Source organism: Berghia stephanieae, chromosome 4 (assembly GCF_034508935.2).
Source record: "Berghia stephanieae isolate SIO BIC M18660-M18661 chromosome 4, UCSD_Bste_1.3, whole genome shotgun sequence".
NCBI classification, from domain to species: Eukaryota; Metazoa; Mollusca; class Gastropoda; order Nudibranchia; family Aeolidiidae; genus Berghia; species Berghia stephanieae.
The window spans coordinates 12,691,985-12,715,986 of NC_088363.1; the positions used below are offsets into that span (position 1 = coordinate 12,691,985).

Consider the following 24,002-nt stretch of genomic DNA (forward strand, 5'->3'; position numbering starts at 1 on the left):
ACAAACAGACAATCAAATAAACCTAAATTTAACATGAATTTAATGCAAATGAATATAATCGATTCTTGTTTACTAGAGAGTCTTTTTGTCCCTTTTAATATGTTTGTTTATAAGTTTGTTTGTTTGTAAGTTTGTTCTGATTTTTTGTTTGTTTCTTTCTTTTTTAATGTGGGTCATTTGATTCAATATAGTTGGGTTAATTTGTTTCTTTTTCTTTTCTTATTTTTTCCCCATACTTTCTCCTTTGTTTTTCACCCCGCTTTTTCATTTAGTTTTTTCTGGTCTTGCATCCAGGTAAAAAAGACTAATCAGGTAAAATTGTATCCTAACTAGAAAGGTTCATATCCGTTTTTAATGCACTGTCAATCATGCGAGGAGGAGGACAGACAAAACGCCACAACAAATTTAGATAGCTTTGGAACGCGATGTTGCCACGTATGACAGAATGACTTTTTTCACATTTCGGCCAGAAAATTTTACTTCATAATATATTAATTATATCGATAAATTAAAATGACCGCCAAAATCCCCAAAATGCATAAACCCAAGACTTCTTTTATAAAGTCACATGTTTAACAATTTATGACAATTTAAATGTTATTTTAATCGATGATCGATTTTAAATCATGCAGTAAATATTTATATTTTTTGGGCCAAAATCTGAATAAAACATTTTGTCTGTGTTGTGTGCGATAGAATGGCAGACTGGAGTCAAAACTGGAATGTGTATTCATGTATACACACATACATACATACATACATACATACATACATACATACATACATACATACATACATACATACATACATACATACACACATACATGATATGCATTTGTATGCTAAATGGTTTAAGGTCATAATCCTGTCCCATGGCGAATGTTATAATATTTCACAACCTCAGATTGTGTGTTTCTCTCTTCCGACGCTTATAAACACGATTGTGGAAAATTGGCGTCAGAGGATGTAGAATTATTATCATTACGATTCGTGAATTCATCAGTGTTGGATAGATTCATATTATTATCATAATTATTTCCTTACCGATCATTTTCAGTATTTTTCCAAAATGGCAGGCTTACCAAGCAGAAAAATTGATTTTTTAAAAAACTCAAACAAGCTCTCTATAAAATAACTTTATGTTCTTATTAATGAAGAAAAGATCATTCTTCAAAGTTTGTGATGTACAAAATAAATCTGAATAAGAAAAATGTAAATTGTGTCGTAACAAATGTGACGATTTTGCTGTAGACGGTAAGGAGAGGATTAAATAAAGATCTTTAAAATAGTGTATGATACAAGGCTAGGTAATCAGGAGGACTGAGGTTCAAACCCTGGTCCAGGACGACTGATATTAGGAGATTGTTTTTCCTTGTATTTTTCTTCCTTGCTGTGTCTAGCACTGTATCATACACTGTTTTACAGATCTTTATCTCACACCAGTGACTGTTCCCTAAATTATCATATCATATTAAACATAACCGACGTATACATATACGCAGGTCTGACATCTGGACGCAATTATGGCCCTTATTTAACATTGTTGTCATGGACAATATTTTGCGTTCTTTTTTTTTTTTTTTTGAGATTTCCATTACAACAATAAGTCCATATTGAATTGGGTTATCAGACCTGCAATTAGTGCAAGTTTAATGTAACCCATCGTCTCGAAATGGTATGACGTCGGGATCTGCACCCGGGATCGATCATGGTCCCTTTGCGTGTGAAGCGAGTGCTCTACCAACTGAGCTATCGGGACCCCCTGACAAATGATATACAAGAGTGTCATTTTCACAGGTCTGATGTCTTCTTGTGATTAATGATGTACGGCGTGTCCTGTGTGGAATAGGATATAGGGCCTGTAATACAATCGGATTAACCTCATGTGCCTTATTAGTGGCTGGTTTTGACGTGCGTGATGATATAGATGATAATGATAATGACATACATGATGATGATGTTGATGATTTATAACACACACATTAGGACCGATGGAAACATCATTTATCATTATTATACCATCATCATCAAAAGTAACATCATCATCATCATCATCATCATCATCATCATCATCATCATCATCATCATCATCATCATAAACATCATCATCATGACCACCACCACCACCACCACCATCATCATCATCATGATCATCATCGTCATCATCATCATCATCATCATCATCATCATCATCATCACATCATCATCATCATCATCATCATCATCATCATCATCATCATCTTTATCATAAATCATCATTATTACAATCTTTCCTGTGACAATAGTAACACCTTGTTAATTATTAAATGTTCAAAATATAATTTTATTATGAACGTAATGACATGGTATGAATTTAATTGCCATGCAATTAACGACTTTGTTCAGCCATGAATTATGAGACAACAATAATTGCACACAGCAATGCTGACAAAGACATTAATGTGACAAAGAGATGACATGTAATTAATTAATGGCATTATTAATTTAATTGGCTCGTAAAATGGATTTAACAAAAAATCCATACAAAAGACTCTGCACTCTCGGTGTGGTTTGTTTACATATCTTTTCTATGGGAAATAATATTATTATTTTATTACGTATCACTGTGAGAATTATTTAATAATAATAATAATAATAATAATAATAATAATAATAATAATAATAATAATAATAATAATAATAATAATAATAATAATAATAATAATAATAATAATAATACTTTCTACTTTCGGTTTTGTTTTGTTTTGATTTCAGATACAACAATGAGAAAGATGTTCCCTTGTCTTGCAATGTTTTTCACCAACCGTACTGCTCATTCGTTTAAGATGATTCTTGGGCAATTGTTTTGATTTTGTGCAGCCATTTGATCAATTTCTATTGACCCTTGTGAGACGTTTTATTCATTGACGGATTCAATCGATATTTCCATCAACACAAATTCCATATCACTCGGGAGGAGATTGTACGTGTAGCTTTGTCGTTTTGACAATGTTTGTTATTAGCTGAAGTAGGATTTTCAGCCCGGCACGTTTTCGAACAGCTTATTATCAAATAAGTTACAAGGGAAAACTGCTTGCTCGAAATGATATGATATTTTCTCATTTGATTTCATGTAAAATTGTACGGAGATTTAGATAGTGGAATGTCAATTAAAAACAGGAATTAAAAATATTTTCAGGAGTGACACAGATTATTATAATTGTCTGTCGAAATTATTTTTAAATTTCCAGCTTATTAGAAATAAATATCCAAACAATTAACACGATTACGTTAGGTCAGGAAGGAAAAATTCTGACTTTCTTCGATAGATGGAAAATTGCTACTCGTGATTCATTCGTCTAATGATAGGAACTAAATTGTCTCGTATTGGATTGTAGGGGAACCAAAGTCCTTCGACGAAGAATTGAATTATTCGACTAGCATCTGTTCTATATTGGATTATAAAGGAATTAAATTCAGAGGAAGCATCGAATCAGCCAATCAGCAGTCATGTCACAGGGTTTGGGCAGGAGTTCCTCATTCGGCCCAGATATGGGCAGGAAGATCATCCGACAGGTCCGTCAGATACGGTCAATATCCTTCAGACGGTCATTGGGTAAGTACAGTAGGCCATTGATTGTGACCCATTATATAGTCTCTGAACGGTATTGCGTCAAAAATTGATATTAAAGTTGACATGAACTGAGATGTGAGAGACTAGGTTTTGTCAATTTAAGGAACTAGGCTTATCCATTGTCTGCAAAAATAAATCATAAAGATCTGAAATATTGTGTATGAAACAATGCCTGCCTCGGCTGATTTTTGGGATGTTTTATTTCTCTCCCTATTGTATTCTCTCTCTCTCTCTCCCTCCCTCCCTCTCTCTCTCTCTCTCTCTCTCTCTCTCTCTGTGTCTCTCTCACACACACACAGACACACACACACTCTCTCTTTCTTTCTTTCTCTCCTCCTCCCCCTCCTCCTCTTCCTCCTCCTCCTCCTCCTCCCCTCTCTCTATCTCTTTCTCTTTATCTCTCAATCTATCTATCTCTATCTCTTTCTCCCCCCCCCCTCTCTCTATCTCCATCTCTCTGTGCTTTGTCTGTCACTGTTTCATACACACTTTTTCAGATCTATATCTTACACCCGTACCTGCTCCCTAAGTATCTGTCACTTTGATATCACAACAAATCTCGTAAACTTAACCCAAACTTCATAATTTAGTTTTACAACGGTACTTTCAATTCTTACACCATTTATTAATTCACACCAACCGTTTTGAGACATAGGTCACATTTATTTTAGTCTCCCGTCGTGTTCCTATCCCTTTGTATCAGAACGGACGTGTCAGGGTCAGACACACCTAACATCATCACGAACCGAATGGTGCAGACAAGCACATCAATGTCCTTTTGTTTTGACTTTCGTTTACATCATTATAATTTTGTTCTGTTTTTCGTTTAACAAGGTTTGAGACAGCTTTTTGTTCTCTATTTCAACATATTACTATTCAGTTTCTGATACTGAATAGGGAATGAGATTAGCGGAAGAGTAGCGTCCCTTGATTGGACGTCACCGGCGGAAAAGTTATTAGAGAGAGAACGTCATGTTGGTTGTGCGCATGCGTCTCTCGTCCTCCCTAGCCATTTCGTTCCTTATACTTATTCTCGATTCTCTAGACTAGAAAACCCCTCACCCAGGACCAATACAGTCTCATAAAGTGGACTCATATAAATGTTGGTGCTCGAAGCTCGAAGAAATAAATAGCAAGTGCAATTGAATGTAAGCTTAAATGTAATGAACGAAACAAGATAATATGGACGTTCCGGGTTTCCCCTTTATCAATAGAACAGGATGAAGGTTTTTGTTTATTCATCTTAACAACGCCACTACCATATCATCTCATTCGTCTGTAGTGTTTCTTTCATTCATCCTGTTTTGTTGATAAAGGGGAAACCCGAAACGTCCATATTTCTCTGTTTTCGTATATTAAATTTAAGCTTACATTCAATTTCACATTGTTATTTATTAAAGTGGGCTTAATACTTAAATTCATTTTAAAAAAAAAGTTTTAATTCAGATTTTAATGGATATACATCTTCTTTCGTAATTATTTATTTGAAATTCAGACTAGATATAATCCAATACTTTTGATGGAGACAAATTAATCAAACTCTCTTAACCTACGTTCACATATATTCAGGTCTGATAACCGAACCTAATTAAAATATGGACTTGATTTAACAATGTTGTAATGGTCAATATTTTGGGTTGGTTTGAGAGTATTTTACATCACAACAACGAGCACATAACAATTTGAATTGTCAGACCTGCAAATAGATCAACGTTGGTCATAACACAACGTGCACATTTTACAGATCTGATAATCGGGTGCGTTTTGTTACATAGTGAAGGATATTTTTTGAAATCTGTCGATCTATCTATCTATCTATCTATCTATCTATCTATCTATCTATCTATCTATCTATCTATCTATCTATCTATCTATCTATCTATCTATCTATCTGACACCCGTCTCTTGTCCGTCATTTTCTGTATCAGGGGAATGAACTATATCTGTATAAAATCTAACTATATTTAACTGAGTTACCTCCACTGTATGAACTGGCCAGATGGCAGCACTTCGTCAAGAAATATCAAAAGTAAAAAAAGTTGCAGAAGATTCAATGGGCCAAGGTTGTGTTTTCTAGGTAACGATATTTTCTACTTAACTTGAGCGACTTTGCTTTCGAAAAGTTGAAATTTGAATTTGAGTAAGTATACACTTTTGTTGCTGAATGTTTTAATGACAAATATTGTTTAATCCATGTAATTTATTATTTAATTGATTCGAGCTGTTGGGCAGCAGACCGCCGCCGAATGCGAATTTGAATCAAACTCAATGGTGACTGACAACCCTTTGACCTGTCTGACTGTAACCGATTGTGCGTTCTATTTTGCTGATAAAAACAAACCTTTTTCCTATCAACAAGCCTTGTTCAGATTTGCATTTATATCAGAAAGTTGAAAATAGGGATTATCTATATTTTGTAACTGTTTCTTTCTGTAAGTTAGCACAGATGAGTATGTTGGTCTACAGTCGTCTGTTTCAGTTTAGGCAACGTTAAGTTTGGTAGAGTACTTTGCCCTTTTTATTTTTATTTAGTTGTGGGTCAAAAGTCCCCTTCGTTATCATTTTCTTCTTTTAAATTGAATGTAGACCTAATTGGTTTCACTAAGAATGGCAGATGTGTCAGAAAATTCGATGGCCAGATCAGTGGAATTCACAAAAAGATTGATCCAGAGCCAGAGTGGTGAATAAAGCTCAGTTTAAAGTTTAAATTGAAAGCCTCAACAGAACCTCTAAACAAAAAGTTGCTGGTCATTCAGATATAGATGTCTAGCAAGGTCTGGGTGTGGATCATGTCATTCCCATTAAAAAAAAAAAAAAATATTGATCCACCAGTTGTGATGTCGAGATTTTTTTCTGCCTCCATGTCCACCTAGCCCTGATTGGGTAGCTAGGTATGTTAGATCTGGTGAAAAGTTTTGATGATGTACTTGCTATGTCCATACAACAGAAACTGCAACAAAATCCAGTCACAAGCGCCTTGTGCCTCTGTAAGACCACGCTATGGAAAATTTAGCAATGCCGTAGGCTTGAAGACATTAATCCAATAAGAGATTCGTTCTCTTCTGGTTGACACTATCACCACATAGTTCTCACCAAAGTAATTATATTATTCGTTATATCCGAACCTTTGTCGTGCCCAACAGTCCAACAGCATAATATACTTCTGATGTCGTCCTTCTGAATGGACTTACATACCTACTGTATAAGTAAATTAATTTTGAAATTGGGGGTACTGATAGCTCAGTTGGTAGACCACTCGCTTCAAATGCAAAGGGACCAAGATTGATCCAGGGGTGATGTCGAGATATTTTTCTGACCCCATATCCACCCAACACTGATTGGGTAGCTGGGTCTGTTAAATCTGGTGAAAAGTTTTTGTGATAGAGTAGCGTCCTTTTCAAAGGGAGCAAGGAATTGCTATTTTCCGTTTCATGTTTACAGATATTGAGATAAACTCTGTCTCCACGGGTCTATAATAGCTCTGAAGGACGACTTTGATTTTTTTCTTTTGGAAATTAGGACAGGAAAAAAATGTGAAGAAAATGGCAATATAAACTAATTATGGTGGTGTATTATTGAGATGGTGGAAAACTTGCCTTGTGGATTGATGGGGATTGTTTTTTGTTTCTATAGGGATTATTTTGAAATATTATTTACACAGGATGTTTTTGTTGCATTTCACCCAGTGACAAGTCAGATGTTGTTTAAAGGGATTTTCAGTTTTGCCTAATACCTTCTATCATTAGTGATATCTTTGATATGTGATGCTTTCTAAGAATTAGGGTGACCCGATTACGTAGTGATAAATCACATACTTTTGGATCAGAAAGTTGCTGTTTGAGTTCTGGTATAGCCACTTGGATTTTTTTTTCTTTTCTTTTGACTTCTGAGTTTCTTCTTTTTTTCCCTATCCGATCCTATTGTCTTCATGTTTGAATGTGTAGTTGTATTTCTCAGCTCTGTCACGGGCCCGTACAAGTTAGTCTGCAGAAGTGTGGTACCTCTCTTGTTGTTGCATACATTGGCCAAGTCTGGAGTATATGGTGGACATATGTGCGACTTTGTGGTCTTGTGGTAAGACACCTGCTTTCGGCGCATAGTTGAGTCCTTGGTGAAGACTCTTTACTCATATTCTCTCACCGTTCTTAGGTGTAAAATGAGTACCTGGTCGTTAACAGCGTTGTCTTTGTCCGAAAAAAAATTATAATATTGCCTAACAGGTGCCAAGTCCTGTCCGACATGTTAATATAATAATAATGAAAATTGAGCTTTTATATAGCGCAATATACACTAAACGTTCTCAAAGTGCTTTACAAGGAGTTCCTGGTCAACAGCAACATTTAACATTTAGGATGGGACATGACGCCTGCTAGGCGAGGTTAAGTGTTGCTGTTGGCCAGGGACCCCTTGTAAAGCGATTTGAGCATGTTAAGTGGATATTGCGCTATATCAAAGCCCAAGCTCCAAAAAAGCTCATCTTCTTCTCCTTCACCACAACCACACATGCCTGTTTCTTTTATTTTGAAAGTCCTGTGTTTGTCGTGTTTCAGGACGTCATGTCCTGATAGCAGTCTAAAGGCTGTGACTTAGTCTTTTCTATTTAAACGTTAGGTTAGGTCACTTTTATTTAAGTTTGGGTGCATCTTGTGACTTCTGAGTTTAAAAAGTCTCTGTCTCGCTTTCTGCCGCTTCCTGGTTAGCAGTTTTGTGATCTGTAGGTCCCAGGTTCTGGTCCTCTTGTGGGTGATGTAAGGTTGAGTCTGATAAAACCTCTCTACTCATATGTTCTCACCATGTGTGACGAGCTGTGATATGATTAAAAGTACAGACTGTTGATAACAATGTTTCCTTTGTCCAGAAGAAAAAGTAGGGCACCTTTCGGACATCATGCCTTTTATCCTTTTATCTTGAATTTAGTTGTTGGGTTATGACCCTTAAGTTCTTTTAGTGGATACGTAAAAGCTCATGTTTATACATGTCTTTAATAGACCCAATTTAAATGAGAAGTATTTTCAGTGATCAACACTTTATTTCACACTATAAGTGATGACATGAGTGGGTTATTCATGAAAAGCTGGGATTTGGAAGAACTCTGAAAAACTGTTTTCAAATTACATCCTTTCCGAACAAACATTGTCAGCATTTTAGGTGTATTTTGATACTCTGTTTCTCTATTATTATACGTTGATGCTGTCAGTTGGAAGTAGCGGGTGGTTGGATGGGAGCATCACCCTTGAATCATATACCTATGATGTTCGCATGGGTGTACGATCCGATAGTGATGTCGTTTCTTCTTCTCTTTACTAGCCTATCCTGCTTCTTTGGTTTGTGATTGTATTTTTGACAGGGGATATTTTTTTTCTGTAAATCTTCTGCCTGTTTGTTCTTGGTTATTTATAATTTAGCTTATGATATCTTTAGGTTATGATTTTGATTTACATTTGTACTATTTTTGTTAGATTGCTTTTTTTTTTGTTTCAGCGGTCTCTCATATAACCTCAATTGTGTTGGAAGAGACCTAAAGCAACAAACAAAAAAAATCAGTTGGAAGTAATGATGTGTCCCAGCATAAATAAATAGATATATATACAATTATATATACCCACAGATTAAACATGCCCAAATGACTTTGACAATGCTTCATTTGTTCCAACAGCAGGAGACAAAATGAACCAAATTTCCTTTTCATACAGTCACATGCTAGGCAATTTCTTTCACGTTTTATTTGCTTTCTCTGCTGTTTGGGTCCTATGAAGATGGAACTCTTTGTTTGTCATAACCACTGATTCCTGTCTTAGCAGATGTGTCATCCACTGTATCGGTCTAGTAGTTTTCATACATGAACTAGATATACAGAGAATTGAGTTTAAAATCAAACTGATTAGAATAAGGTCATTTAAGAATTTAAGAAATTGAATTCACTTTCATCATTGAAGATGTGTTGTTAATTTTTAAGCATAAAATTAATTATTATAATATATGTAAATTAAATATGTCAGATTCACCGGGCACTATACAATTTTGGGACAATTGGTCACATTTACTTTTATTACTCTTGAAGAAGGCCGGTCGGATCTCATTTAAAAAATATTAATTTTGCAAATGTCACATCACCAAAGATTAAAATTAATGAAAAAATAAAATTTCGATTTTTTATCATTACTAAAGGGATTTTGTCTTTAAGGTGTATTCCAAGGGAAGACTAGAATAACCCATGGGTTAGCAGCAGTGCAGGCTGGGGCAAGGTGGCTTGCTCAAGGTCACAGTGCTTTGGAGAGTCGAATTCAGTGCCTTCTGAGATATTAAATAAACACTGTACCGCTGTGCTGCCTTCATGCATGGCAAGACTGAAATTTTCTCACATCATAATTCTTCATCAGGTTTTAAGTGCTTATTTAATCATTTTCGATTGGAAAACTGTAGCAGTGGTGCAACTCATTGCCATTATAGATGTCCTGAAGGCCCCAAGATTTGGTGTCCAGACTAAGAGTAATATTTAGATGTTGGCCCAAATTGATTGGCTTTTAAATCGCCAAATTTTAGCGGAAAATTATCGGGTAAAGTTGTAGTTTTATCATGAAGTCGTGAAGTTTTTTTTAAGAGTAAATTGTGGAGTAATAATGTCAAGTTTAAGAAAAAAAATAGCAAGTTTAAGAGTAAAATGATAAAGTTCCAATCAGTATTCAATAAAACTCCTTCACCAAAGTAAGACAGGCTGTCTATCCATGTAGTTGAAAAACAAATGCAAGCCTGTCTCACTTTGTTTTCGTTTTTCCTTTTTTTGGTGGGGGGTGGGGGGGGGGGGGGTTTATTTATTTTGAAAATATTTCTTATCAGTGATTTCAAACTGTGCTAAAAGATGAAAGCTTATCACCATTGTAATGACCCAAAGAGCAAGTGCAAAGCTGTAAGATGTGTTAGCGGCATTGTACACAGCTGACAGAGGGGAATAAGGACATCTGATAGTAGGCTGAACTACAACTACAATTGACACGAATGGACCAACTAACATACTGCCTGAAGCTATGGATAGAGAAACTAGATATAAAATGAATACTTAAAGTTAAAGCCCCAGTAAAGCAAAGGAAAGAGGCAGGGAACATAAAATTAACATTTGAATGTTCAGGTTTATTATCATTTCCCCTTGGTAGTTCAAAGGGATAAGAATCTACTACAGGTGGGGCGGTTTGTTTTTTGTTTGTTTTTTTAAAATAGTTTTTTTTTTTTTTTCCTTTTTTCTTTTTAGACTACCAAGCTGTAATTGTTGAATATATTAGCTATGGTGGAATGTGCTTTGCGATTGTTTCCTATCCAAAGGGTAGCAAACAATTGATACTGTCCATTTCTGTTGAATCTGGGATAAACTCTGCACGCTCTATAATACTTTTTTTAAAAACCCCAACCACATGATAATCACTTTACATGAGGGCCACATGGGTTTGTTTGGTCACACACCCAATGTAAAGTGTCACACTCTCCTGTCTGAAGAAATAATGACATAGTCATGCCATCAGTCCACATAGAATGGCATCCATGGTTAGAAAAGCCCACCATATATACCACAAGAAATGTCCACCCATTAATCAGAGCGTCTAGTATGACCTAGGACTTCAAATACCCTATAGATGTCGCTGAGTATGACCCAAGCACAAATATTCATCCTTAGCATGACAAAAAAATCTTTGACAATCCAATCAATTAATAATTGAGGGTATGACAAATTGGGTCTTTTGAAACCCAAAAGGTATAGAAAATATCAACAAACTGTCATGACAGACCACAATACTATCGCCATCAAAGCCAGTGGCCCAAGACCGGTAGGTAATAATTGGCTGGTTTTATGGACCAGTTGGAGTAAGCCATGCGATCAGTTTTCCAAACTCATATGTTCACTTTCTCTCATTAAAAAAAAAGGCCCCAAGCCAAGTTTGTTTACCACGCAAATCTCTCACGGTCTCTTTTAGAACCTTATAATCTTTAAAAATAAAAAGAAAGAAAAAAAGAACGATCTTAAAATAGAATCATAATATATTTAAAAAAGCAGTGTCCTGATAACTTTGTCAACATTTTTATTTTATACTGTGGGAGAACATCGTGGTCCATAACACCAAATTGTTTTTATACACTCGGGTTAGCCTTCTTGTCCTTAACATCGTGACTTTTTAAAATATATACCACGGGATAACCAGCCTGTCATCAACACTGATGACCAATATTGATCATGACGACTTCTGATAAACCATAATACAATTACAATATTTCCCTTCCGTTAACGTTGTGTCATTAACCAAGGTAAAATGGATCCCGATAGTAAGCTGCCCCATACAGGGCTGGTAGTTACGGTGTTGGTCTAAGTCTAACTGGTTTTGTAGAATCATTACATACTCTATATCTATATCTGTCAAGTCTTATTGGAAAGAATTGTATGTATTTGTTCATGAGGACTGGCTTCATGCTTAAAGAAATGTAGCACTGTCAAAGGGATTTATGGGATAAAATACTGCTTTTTATTAAGTGGGGATATATATGTCTCTTATCCTCATGACGAATGTGGAACTTATCGCTTCAATGACTTTGTTTTCCTTGAGTGAGACAAGTGTCCGTGACATAGCATAGGCTTTGATTGCCTGTTATTGTGTGTCCTGGTGTGATCGCCGACACAGACATGGCTTGATAAGACATTCCGTCCGGCCATTCGATGACAAAACACATTCATTTCCATTTGGTTGGCATGAAAACTTTTTATTCAAATATCACAAGTTTAAAATTACTACCCCCCCCCCCCCCCCCCCCCACACACACACAAACCCTTTTACTTATCAAAAAGTATCAAAACCTGAATTTTGGAGTGGGAGTCATCCTAGCTGCTGATAGATACAAGAAAAAGCTTTCATGCCACTTTTTCCCCCTCTTAAATGATATGTTTTTGTCAAGCTTACAACATGACTACTTTTAGTTTCATAGCCACTTATTACTGGTCAAAATTGATTTTTCGTGTTGTCTCACACTTAATAAAATTGGATTATATTTCCACTAATATAACACCCAGTTCGATATTATTATCCTTATTTTATTCGTCTCACTCCCTTTTCTCTCCATTCATTCACACCATTTATTTTTGCACGTCGCTTCGTCCCAAAATATGTTTTCATGTGACTGTTGTAAAGAGGATAGCTTGGAAATTGGCTATTTTCATCAGCAAATTTATCCCCCAAAAATGCGCAAGTGTTGGACGGTAGATAAATAGTAAAAATGAAAAATATTGTCATCGTCTACTATAACGGTTTGTTTTTCACACATTTGAAATGAGTGAGGAGGAATATTGCATTTTCAATAACAGAACAGAACTGGAGTTGTTGGGTGATATTCGTGTCCATCTGCTCTTTGCTAACCTGATCAGTTCCATCCCTCCACTTAGGTTTTTGGTTGGATAAAATAACTATATCGCATCATGCCTTATTGTTATTGTTGTTATTATTGTTATTATTATTATTATTATTATTATTATTATTATTATTATTATTATTATTATTATTATTATTATTATTATTATTATTATTATTGTCGCTATTTGCAGTGTTTTTAGTACCGCTTATAATTATTATTCATTGTGTAATGGCATTCAATGTCTTCATGACTCCCATTTTTAAAGTGAAATGCATAATGATGCTGTGGTCTTTGGTGTCTGTTTATTGTAGTCTCTTAGTTGCTTACACCATCACCTTCCCCTACGGCATGGCATCATTGCTGGCTTTGTCCAACCAACGGACTGAGTGACCGACCGACTGACTCACTCCCCCTGCAGTCTTATGAATGTTTTAATCAAGCCTAACACACTTTTTTTTGTTTTGTTTTCGTCCCTCTCCAGTCCTCCAGCTTCCCATAACACGTCCTCATAGATTTTGTATTCACCAAGGCGTGACCAAAGCTGATGTCGGCTCGCTACGTTCGTGCATGTGAGACATAAATTTTTCACCAATCTGTATGACGGTGGTTATTTTGTTTATGCCCACGCAATCCGCTTACAAATTCAATAGATTGTTATAGGTTTGATGGTAATTCAATATGTAATTCTTAAACAGGTTTGGATTGCATGCTGCATTCAACGTTAAAAGTACATTGTTATAATAATGCGTTGACTGTGTTTTTTTTTCTCTTTTGAAGGACAATTGCCTAGTTGAAAATAAATAATAGATACGCAGATTTAAGAGAATAAAAATTGATTGGACGCAGTTCATTCACTCCATCCAAACTGAAAGAAGAAGAGCGAAAGAAGAGAAAAGAAAGAAAAAAAAAAGGAATGTTTCTCATCATCAATCAATAATCAAATTGGATTTCCAGAGCTGTGCCATGCATGCTACAAGTTCAAAGGATGATTGAGGATGTCGTCATTTGATTCAGGGGCACTTTGACTGGAAACGAGCATCTTTTTTTCAATTGAATCATCTGCTGCCACCATAGCCCGTATTGGCTCCCAGCATTGCACAACAGGCAGTAGTCAGAGCTGTCCGGCTGTCGGCTGTCACCAAACGTGAGTCATAGACGATTCCCCCAATCCAATTTCATGTCATGTGAGCTGGAAGAGAAATGGAGACTCGAGTGTGGATAACTTGTAGAAAGGAAAAAGGATACGTTTGAGTAAAAGTACTCTCGGCTTAAACAGAAACTACAAGTACTAGATTTACAGTATTTACTTTACAAAGTGTCTTTGGTCAGAACCGTTCGGAATTTCGCTTTTCAGGTGTCGTTTGCTGTCCCTTGTTTACCGCCTCTACTACTCTCACCAACCCCACCACCCACTACTTGGACCACGTTCGAAGTGTGATTGTGTGTGTTCCTCTGTATGAGATTGTTATTTATTGATCTCACACCGATGACGGGATGAGAGAGGGGGCGGGTGGCGCACTGTTGTCACTCCAACAAGCCTATAAATAACGTTATTATCGCTGGATTCGTTCGTCTTTTTGTGGGTCGCTGGAGGTGGATTACGCTTTGATTGTTGTTGTTTTCTGGGAATAATGATATATTTTATTCTATGAGGGGTAATTAAAAACTATGCTGGCGATGAGGATGGTGGTGATGATTCCAACGACGACAAAATGACGATGTTCCCCCATGTCATATTATGATTGTCAGTCGTTGATTCGTCAAGCGTAAAACGGTTGATTTAGTTTTCCTGCTTGTTTATTATTCGGTGTGTTATAGTTATAGATCTATTTTGGCACTCCAAAACCATAACAACAATGTATTGATACAACAACATTTCCCTTGAGGCAATAGGAGGAATTGTATTATAACACTTCAGTGCCAGCCATTTTGTTCATCATCTGTAGAGATTCGATCTAGGTTTATTATTATTATTATTTTGTTATTCGTGTGTTTATTTCTGGATGCTGACGGATTACGACAAGTGGAATATCATTCAAAATTGGTAACCTATAGACCTGTGAGTGTGGATTGTACGAGTACGAGAGACCCTACCTCCAGCGTCACCTCTACCTACCCATCCATCCATCATTAACAGCAAACATGAAGAGACTGAGTAAAGCCTCGTTTCGTCTCTCCTCCAAAGATGCGGATAAAATCAGAGGTAAGTCACCGATGCTGTGACCACGGTACTACTGTACTTACTATGTTTGTTACTTCAACTATACTTCAACCATTACCTACTAAGAGTACTCTATAGAAGTTTCCGACTCTACACATTATGGTCAAGTTCCATTCTACCTCTTAGTCTAGTTATATTATGGCATCTTTCTGGAACGGGAAAAGCTCTCCAGTTTGTATTTATAATTGATTCCGTTTACGTTGAGAGAGAGAGAGAGAGAGAGAGAGAGAGAGAGAGAGAGAGAGAGAGAGAGAGAGAGAGAGAGAGAGAGAAGAGAGAGAGAGAGAGAGAGAGAGAGAGAGAGAAGAGAGAGAGAGAGAGACTTTCTGTTGTCGTTTGTGTAAAGTGATCGAAATGCAATGCATCCCCCACCCCTTTCCTAACAGCACATTGTGATGCACTAAACCAATAATCCAGAAATTCTTTGTCTCTGTGCTAATGTTGAGTGTCGATCTTTGCATTTAATTTCATTTGCACGCTGGGATTTGCACTTTCTAACGTTTCATTTTATCCCCGCCCCCCCTTTTTTTTTCATCCCTTTTTATTTTTCTTCTACTTAATTTTCCCATGATTTCATCTCTTCTGCCTGTCTGTCATTCCCACCTACTGTTGTGGATATATGCCATTTTACGTCTAGATCGTGGTCTGAAAGTTGGGCTGCTTCTAACTTTACTTTCCGAATGTCATTTAGGTCAAGAAAATGCTTATTATATATTATGCCTCCTAACTCCTAAGTTAGTAATTTTATTTCTTTTCCCAATAACCACAGGCAACGATATATATATATATTTTTTTTTTGGGGGGGGGGGGGGGTATATTAGTCTAAAATATATTATTAAACACGACAATATACTGTAGGCGTTGCATTGACCTATATATATATATATATATATATATATATATATATATATATATATATATATATATATATATATATATTATATATTTGCCATCATTGTTTAGTCCACCTGACAGCAAACACGACACAGTTCTTAGTTTTATTCAAAAACAAAATAATATTGTTTTGAAATGACATTATTACCACGTTCATGTCCGTTCCTACAGATATATTTGTATAGGGGAGTTCATTGTTTCATAGAGATGTTTACTTGATGCCATTTAAAAAACACATTGGAGACACTGTACGTATTTATTTTGATACAATTATAGGCGATACCGTTTCGTTGTTCATCCCCCTTAAAATACACCATGGCCTCTGCCTCATTCTGAAAGCAAACAAAATATTGCGAACATTTTCTTTTCCTTTTTAAAAAAAATTCTCCGATTTCTTCTTCCAGCACTGACTGTAGTAGATGTTGTAGTTTGTTAGATTGATGTCGTATGACACTGGACATACCTGCTGCTGCTCTCTGTAGATACATTGGTGTTGTTTCATATTTATGGTGTTTATTTTTTTACATTTTTTTTTGCCAGCCAGAGAATGATCAGGTCCACTCTATTTCACGACAAGTTTGTTGATTACAACAATAGACTTGTCGGTTCTGAAGACAAAGCTATCCTGCATTATAAAATAGTATTAATTTGTCAAAGCCACTTGGACACCAAATTTTTAAAAATGTATTAGCATTATACCTCTTTTATATTTACACATAGTTAAAGATTAAAAGCTATACAACGAACCAGTGACGTAATGTGCTGCATAAAACTGGGTCTTTGGCTCCCTGAAAAACTGTGAGTGAAAGGGGGAAATTAAGCTCATGATATGAGTTTTCAAAAATGATGGGATAGCTTACTTTCTCTTGAAACCGTCAACTTCTATTTTGTCTTTATTTTGCCACACCAGCCTAAATCGATGTGCAATGAGTTGAGTGGACTGCACACTGTTTATTTGTGGTTATATTATTTCCTTGACCTTTGCAGATACGAATCTGGTGTTTGATGTGAAAATCGGCTTGTATTGCGGTCCGATGTCTGTTTGTCTCCGATAAGACACACAGCACATGAATTATTTCTCCCATAAATAAGGTATTATTATTATTATGACTTACAGTATCTCGCATGCAATCATGATGGCAAGGCAGAACATTATTAGTATTATACAGATTTCTTGTTTACAACCAAACGTGTGACGGTTGGTTGATGGTGAAAACACGGTGACATTATCGTTGGGGAGGGGGGGGGGGGGGGGGTGGAGGTAGGTAGGTAGATAGATAGAAAAGATTTAGCACGGAATCACCGTGCCATGAAATCTGTTTTTGTCAGCAGCCTAGACTAGACCCTGTACTGTATAGCTTCTATATGTAGTTGACACATTGTGTAGATCCCTGCATATTAGATTGGAAATGAAATGGCCATACCGCCCTGGCAAGGCCCATCATAGAACGGAACCTCATTTTGTACACCCCTTTGCTTATTAGATAAGAAACGGGTAGACCGTCGATACGGGTTAATTTTATAATCCTCTGATTTGACATAAACACGCGGCTTGACTTTCAAACATTGATTTGACATAAAAACAAAATTGTCCATTTTTTATAACGTACTGCCTCACGGTTTCACGTTATTCAATGCGATTTACTGTGCTGCACTTATTCCCTCTCGAGGGCCTAGACCCCTGCAGACGAGACTAGAAACGACCAGACCGCCGATACGGGTTAATGGTTAATCCCCTTTTTTGTGTTACATTTGGGGATAAAATTTCAAACCGTCCTTCGACATAAAAACAACATTTTATTCATTTGTCAAATGCGTTACCTCACGATTTCACTTTATTCAAAGCGCTTTACTGTGCTGCATTTATTCCCGCACAAAGGCATAGAATGGAACCTTTTTGTGCAGATTTTGCATATTAGATAAAGAAAGGCCAGATCGCCTATTTGGTTTTAATGTTTCATTTTATTCTTTCTCTGATTTTACGTACAGGGGGCTGACTCCACTTTCAAACAGTGATTTTATATAAAAACAAAATTTCTTCATTTATATAGGGCGTCACCACGGTTTTATCGTACCCCGTGCGCTTTGATGTGCTTCATATATTATAAAGGTCATCCGTTCTATTTCATGCAGTACAAGTCACCTCTTATTCGTATTGTGCACATGTCGTGTCTTACCTGCTTTTGCACTCAAGCCGTTCTTCTAATCTCATCCAATCTAAAACGCGCATACATGTGCAACAACCGACATAATATCTGTCTAAATCGACTCTTTCACTCTTATACTGCGTTCCCTCCCGTTGAAGTAATGTTTTTATAAAGGCATATTTTGCTTGCAAATGCCCCCTATCATTGTATGCCCAATCTAATTGTGTATATAAAGTGCATCACTTGTTCCTGTTATCTATCTCTATCAATTCATGTGTCGTTCCATATAATGTGATATTATAATGGTATCATTGTTACAGCTATGCCAGTGTTTATGTAACAATGTCCTACCAGCATCATGCATGAACTAACGTGTATTCATTGGAGTTAAGACTATCTCTTACTTGCCCCTAGTCTGTGCTAGTGTTAACCCTTTCACGCCGAGAATCATTTTATTTGAAATCTTTAATTTTCCCCCATATTTAATCTGATTATAAATTATAACTGCAGACATCGCGCTCTATTTTTAATCAAAAGAAAATTAAATCTGATGCGACCCGGGCTTTGTTGTTACATGTACTGCCTTCCAGGTGAATTAGATAGGACGTGATCATTGGATTAGAAAGTAGGGTAAAATTGATCCCCGGCTGCAGCGAGTGTTTTGTTTTGTTTTTTTAATTAATTATTTTTTTTATAGTAAACATTGACTTAGTCACGTAACATTGATACATTGATAGTGAAAGCATAACAATGCCAAAGCCCAATGTTAACAATGAAAACAAAGCCTGGGGCAGCTGTGACATCATAATATTATTGCCTTATCTTTTTAATTTGTTGGAGCGACTTAGGAATGAAACTGTGCTAGACAGGTAGAGATTCTAAACAGAATGTAGATAAGGAGCATGTTTTTAATTGTGATACAACGTGTGCATGTCATGGCATATTTGGCCAAGGCCATGGCATTGTGTAGTGTGGTGATTGAGTCTGTTGTATTTCAATGTAGGAGATTTCTGAAGTCATGAAATCGAAATAAATACAGTGATGATTAACTCACCTCACCAACAAACACTTCTTAAAGTGTAAGGTAGAAACCGATGAGTGAGAGCTCCAAAGAATAGGCTACGTCCTACGTCCTGATTGTTCCATTTGTTCTACCACCCTCCTGACACACATCTTTCTAAATCCCTTTATCATATTATGTTTGTTTTGTTTTTAAATCTCTCTCTCTCTCTCTCTCGCTCTCTCTCTATCTATCTATCTCTCTCTCTCTCTCTCTCTCTCTATCTATCTATCTATCTATCTCTATCTCTCTCTATCTATATATATCTCTCTATCTCTCTCTATCTCACTCTCTCTCTCTCTCTCTCTCACACACACACACACTCTCTCTCTATCTCTATCTATTTATCTTTCTATCTCTCGTCTTCCCCGCTCTACTCCATCTCTTGTTTCCTTCCATTCTTTTGTCCAATTCCACAGTATCTTGTTGTTCTCTGACGTCACATGTGTGCCAACTGTTTTATTTTGTTATTGAAAACAAACAATCCTTAATTTGGCATCACGTGCATTCTTTGAAATGTACACGCCCCACCATCCACCTCCGTCCATGCACAAATCTCATAATTTACTCCTGTTCTTTTGGCCAGAAATCGATTCTTTCAAATATCGATCGATTAGTTTGACATACAACTTGTTAAATAAAAATGTGACCCATCGTCTCAAATCGGTATTGTTTTTGGAGTGGACTGCGTGCTGGAAATTGAATTTATAATCACACATGTTTCACCTTTGGTTAGTTTCTATTTCTGTAATAGCTATTACGGAGAATAAAGTAAGTTCACATTTAGAGAAATTCTAAGTTTGTATTTCTTATCATTTTGGTTTGGATTTCACTATTTGGGGTCTGATTCATCCCGACATAATACCGTTTTGAGACGTTTTAACACTACCTAAGAAGTCTGGAAAGGTTTGAGACATATATTAAAACAAGCTGGGGCCACTTCAGTGGATCGACATTTTAATGTTTTTTTGGGGGGTTTTTTTCTGGCCAAACTGAAATAAATAAAAAAAAGAAGTTTATGTCAGTAGTGACCGTCAGTCCAGCTGCTGGATACTTTGTCAGTTGACAGACAGTTCAACGATTAGTGATGGTGAGACCTTGCCCGCTGATTCATGCGCGTGTCTGTTGGTTGTGATGGTGAGTTGAAATAGAGATACTGTTGTTATCCTTAGTAATTCGAGCCCCCCTTAGTATAACATGACTACGAGCTAGAGGTGAAGTGGACAGTCGGGCGATTGATCAAAATATTCGATTACCGTTTGTATTCACAAACGATTTATCGAACAGTGACGTCATCAAACAGTGATTTTGGCAATGGTGTAAAAGACTTTTCTCTGCTCATCGCCAAGTACTGATTTGGTTGAGCAATGAACAGGGCTAGATATTGTTTGAATTTTAACTAATTATGTCTATCTTTCATTTTTTCTACATCTGTTTATGATGTTGAGGGTAGACTTTGAATTCAGTTTGACTTTTAGATGGATGTCTTTGTTATCACATTCATTTGTCTCTCTTATTCTTATGTAACTTCTTGGATGACCGCAGGGATTATTGAGATGGTTAAGTAGAGTTTGGTTGTTACCAGGTTGGGTCTTTCACCCGATGCCACCTTAACCCCGGGGTCAAATCCATGTGTGTAAAATTTCAATTAAGAAAAATCATAAAACTTTCCTTCAATTTTGAACCGTTTGTTTATGAAAGAAAATAAAAATTGTCTTTCTTCAAAATATTCCTGTAAATATAATCAGACACGGACGCAAGTTTAGACAATTTGGTTGCTGATTTTTACAGAGATGCGTTTTTTAATTTTTTGAATTGTTGTTTATTATTCCTTTACTTAATAATTAATTTATCAATTTATTCTTTATTTTGTGAAGCATTTTCGCCAAAATTTGTTGAAAGTTGTTATGTCAGTGTCCGGCAGTTGAGCTCTGAGAGTGAGAGAGTGTTGTTGATTGTCGGCATTCAAGGTTAGCGTTGTCCACAGAGTGACTGATCTAAATTGGTACCTTGTAACAATATTTTTGTGTAGAATGACCCGGACTGTTTGAAGGGATAGAGATGGATCGATGAGCTGTGGGCGAATTGAGTAGAATAGTATAGTATTATGAACGGGACAAAGGCTGGGGAGAAGAGCGAGTCCATTAATGGCGTGAATAGAAAAGGTTGGAAACGGACTGAAAACAATGAAAAACATGGACGTTTCGGACACAAACTCTTGGTCAGCTTCATAAGATTTCATTGGTTATTGTTTCTTTTCATACTTTTCTCATTGTATCTATCTCTCTATCTATCTATCTATCTATCTATCTATCTATCTATCTATCTGTCTGTCTGTCTGTCTGTCTGTCTGTCTATCTGTCTATATGTCTATCTATCTGTCTATCTATCTATCTATCTATCTATCTATCTAATCTATCTATCTATCTATCTATCTATCTATCTACTACTATCTATCTATCTATCTATCTATACTATCTGTCTGTCTGTCTGTCTGTCTATCTTCTGTCTGTCTGTCTGTCATCTATCTATCTATCTATCTATCTATCTATCTATCTATCTATCTATCTATCTATCTATCTATCTATCTATCTATCTATCTATCTATCTATCTATCTATCTATCTATCTATCTGTCTGTCTACCAACGCACTTTATATCTTTCAATCTTGAATCTTATCTATGCATCTTCATCGGTCTTTTACGTAATTCATCTGTTCCATTGTCTCCCCCCCCCCCCTACTCCCAACCAATGTTAGATTTATAAGTGGTTTCAAACTAGTTAGCTTACCAGTGAATTGTTCCTATTGGCTTGAGACCCTTTGTATAGCGCTTTGAACATGCGGAGATTGCCTTATACGAATGCTCAATTTATTTGCTTTTGGATCTACTTCTGATCTCTATTCAACTTGCCCCCCTTTGCAAATCTTTCTTTGCTTTGATGCTTGTTAACTACTTGATCTCGCGAGCCAGTAGAACCAGTAAAAAACAAACAAACAAAATGTACCCCTTCCTTACTTGATCTCAATGATTTGATTTTCTATCTTCCTTTTTTACTGGCATCGGGAACTAAACATGTCGCGAGCCTGGAGAGCCAGTAACAAATAAAATGTATCCCTTCCTACCCCCATATCTACCTCCCTGACAACCCCCCTTCCCCCCCTTTTTTTTTGGCCTGCTCATTCCTATCTGTGTCCATCTCTCTTACCCTCAATCCCCCTTTTCCACCACAATTCCAATTATTTCCTACTGGTAGTTGTAGCCGATGTACCCAATTCTGGACTAATTGCAATCTCCATTCACACGAACCGCATTACTCACGCCAATAGACTTCATCTGTGTATTAATCTACCCCGACTTATGAAAAAATAAAGTAGTCTTTCAGAGCTAGCCGGAATTTATGGCTGTTTCTAGGAACAGTAATAGTTATTGCTTGCTTCACTTTAGATGGTCAATGGCAAAGTAGTTTCCGTCAGATTAATCTAACCGACTACCCAATCGCTGGAGGCTAGTCAGATGGGGTGGGGGGGGGGGGGGGATAATTATTCAGTCACCAATGGAAAAAAAAAACCCCCAAGAAACAGAGCCAAATTATTGTCACCAATGAAAATAAAAGACTGAATAATTTGGCTCTTCTTTTTTGTTTGGGACTGCGAATAATTTGCCTATTTTTTTTTCAATGCTCCATATAAAAGCCCTCTCTTGAAGATTCATCCCAATCCATTATCATCAGGGACGTTCTTGATGATCCTTTTGTAGAGTCCTTGATTCACGTTAGCACACTTGATTCGAATCTGCGAGTTAAGAGTTGTGCGTTGTGGAATGTAAAGATATAAAATAGTTTTTATTTGATTTAATGTTATCTTATCTTATTTATTTATTTATTTATTTATTTATTTATTTATTTATTTATTTATTTATTTATTTATTTATTTATTTATTTATTTATTTATTTATTTATTTATTTATTTATTTATTTATATTTATGTATTTATTTATTTATTTATTCATTTATTTATTAAAGGTTGTTAGATGGTTTTTATGAACTTAATCGAAGGTCCCGATTGCTCAGTTGGTAAAGCACTCGCTACACACGCAAAGGGACCAAGATCGATCCCAGGTGCAGCCGAGATTTTTTCTAACCCCTCACCCCTCCCCTGTCCACCCAGCTGTGAATTGGTGGTTAATTCTGTTTAGATTTGGCGGAAATTACTTTGCGATTGACTAGCGTCCTATCCAAAGCATAGTAAGTAATTGTTTATCTCCGTTTCACGCTGTAGAACCCAATGACTCTGAAGGAATATTTTTTTTTTATCGGAATGAAGGTTTGTATTACGGAATGGAAATGATACGGTTGGAGGGGCAGGGGTGGATTTTTGGACGCATGGATGAATAGATAGGTAGATAGATAGATAGATAGATAGAGAGAGAGAGAGAGAGAGAGAGAGAGAGAGGAGAGAGGAGAGAGAGTGAGAGAGAGAGTCTTCCTTTTTGAAAGGTTGGCTATGGATTGTAATTGACAATGCTTTATAACCCACGTACTCCCTGTCTATAGAGAGTGTAGAGGCCGTTATCCTTGAAAAGTCCCATGTGTATGTTGTGGAGGTCAAGGCCGTGGTGACCACCTATACTATTTGTATCGATCGATCCATAGAGGTTTTTATTTATTTCTATTGCTTCC

General features: G+C 36.4%; 1 protein-coding gene across 1 annotated transcript in view; it reads left to right on the forward strand.

The window, feature by feature from the left end:
* Window positions 1-872: 872 nt before the first annotated feature.
* Window positions 873-24,002, forward strand: part of LOC144970043 (uncharacterized) — a gene marked incomplete in the record, with an annotated part of 150,687 nt that continues 127,557 nt past the window's right edge. Inside the window, 2 exon segments of the mRNA XM_078909239.1 lie at window positions 873-1,254; window positions 2,755-3,595. Coding sequence (XP_078765365.1) covers window positions 3,490-3,595 — 106 coding nt within the window.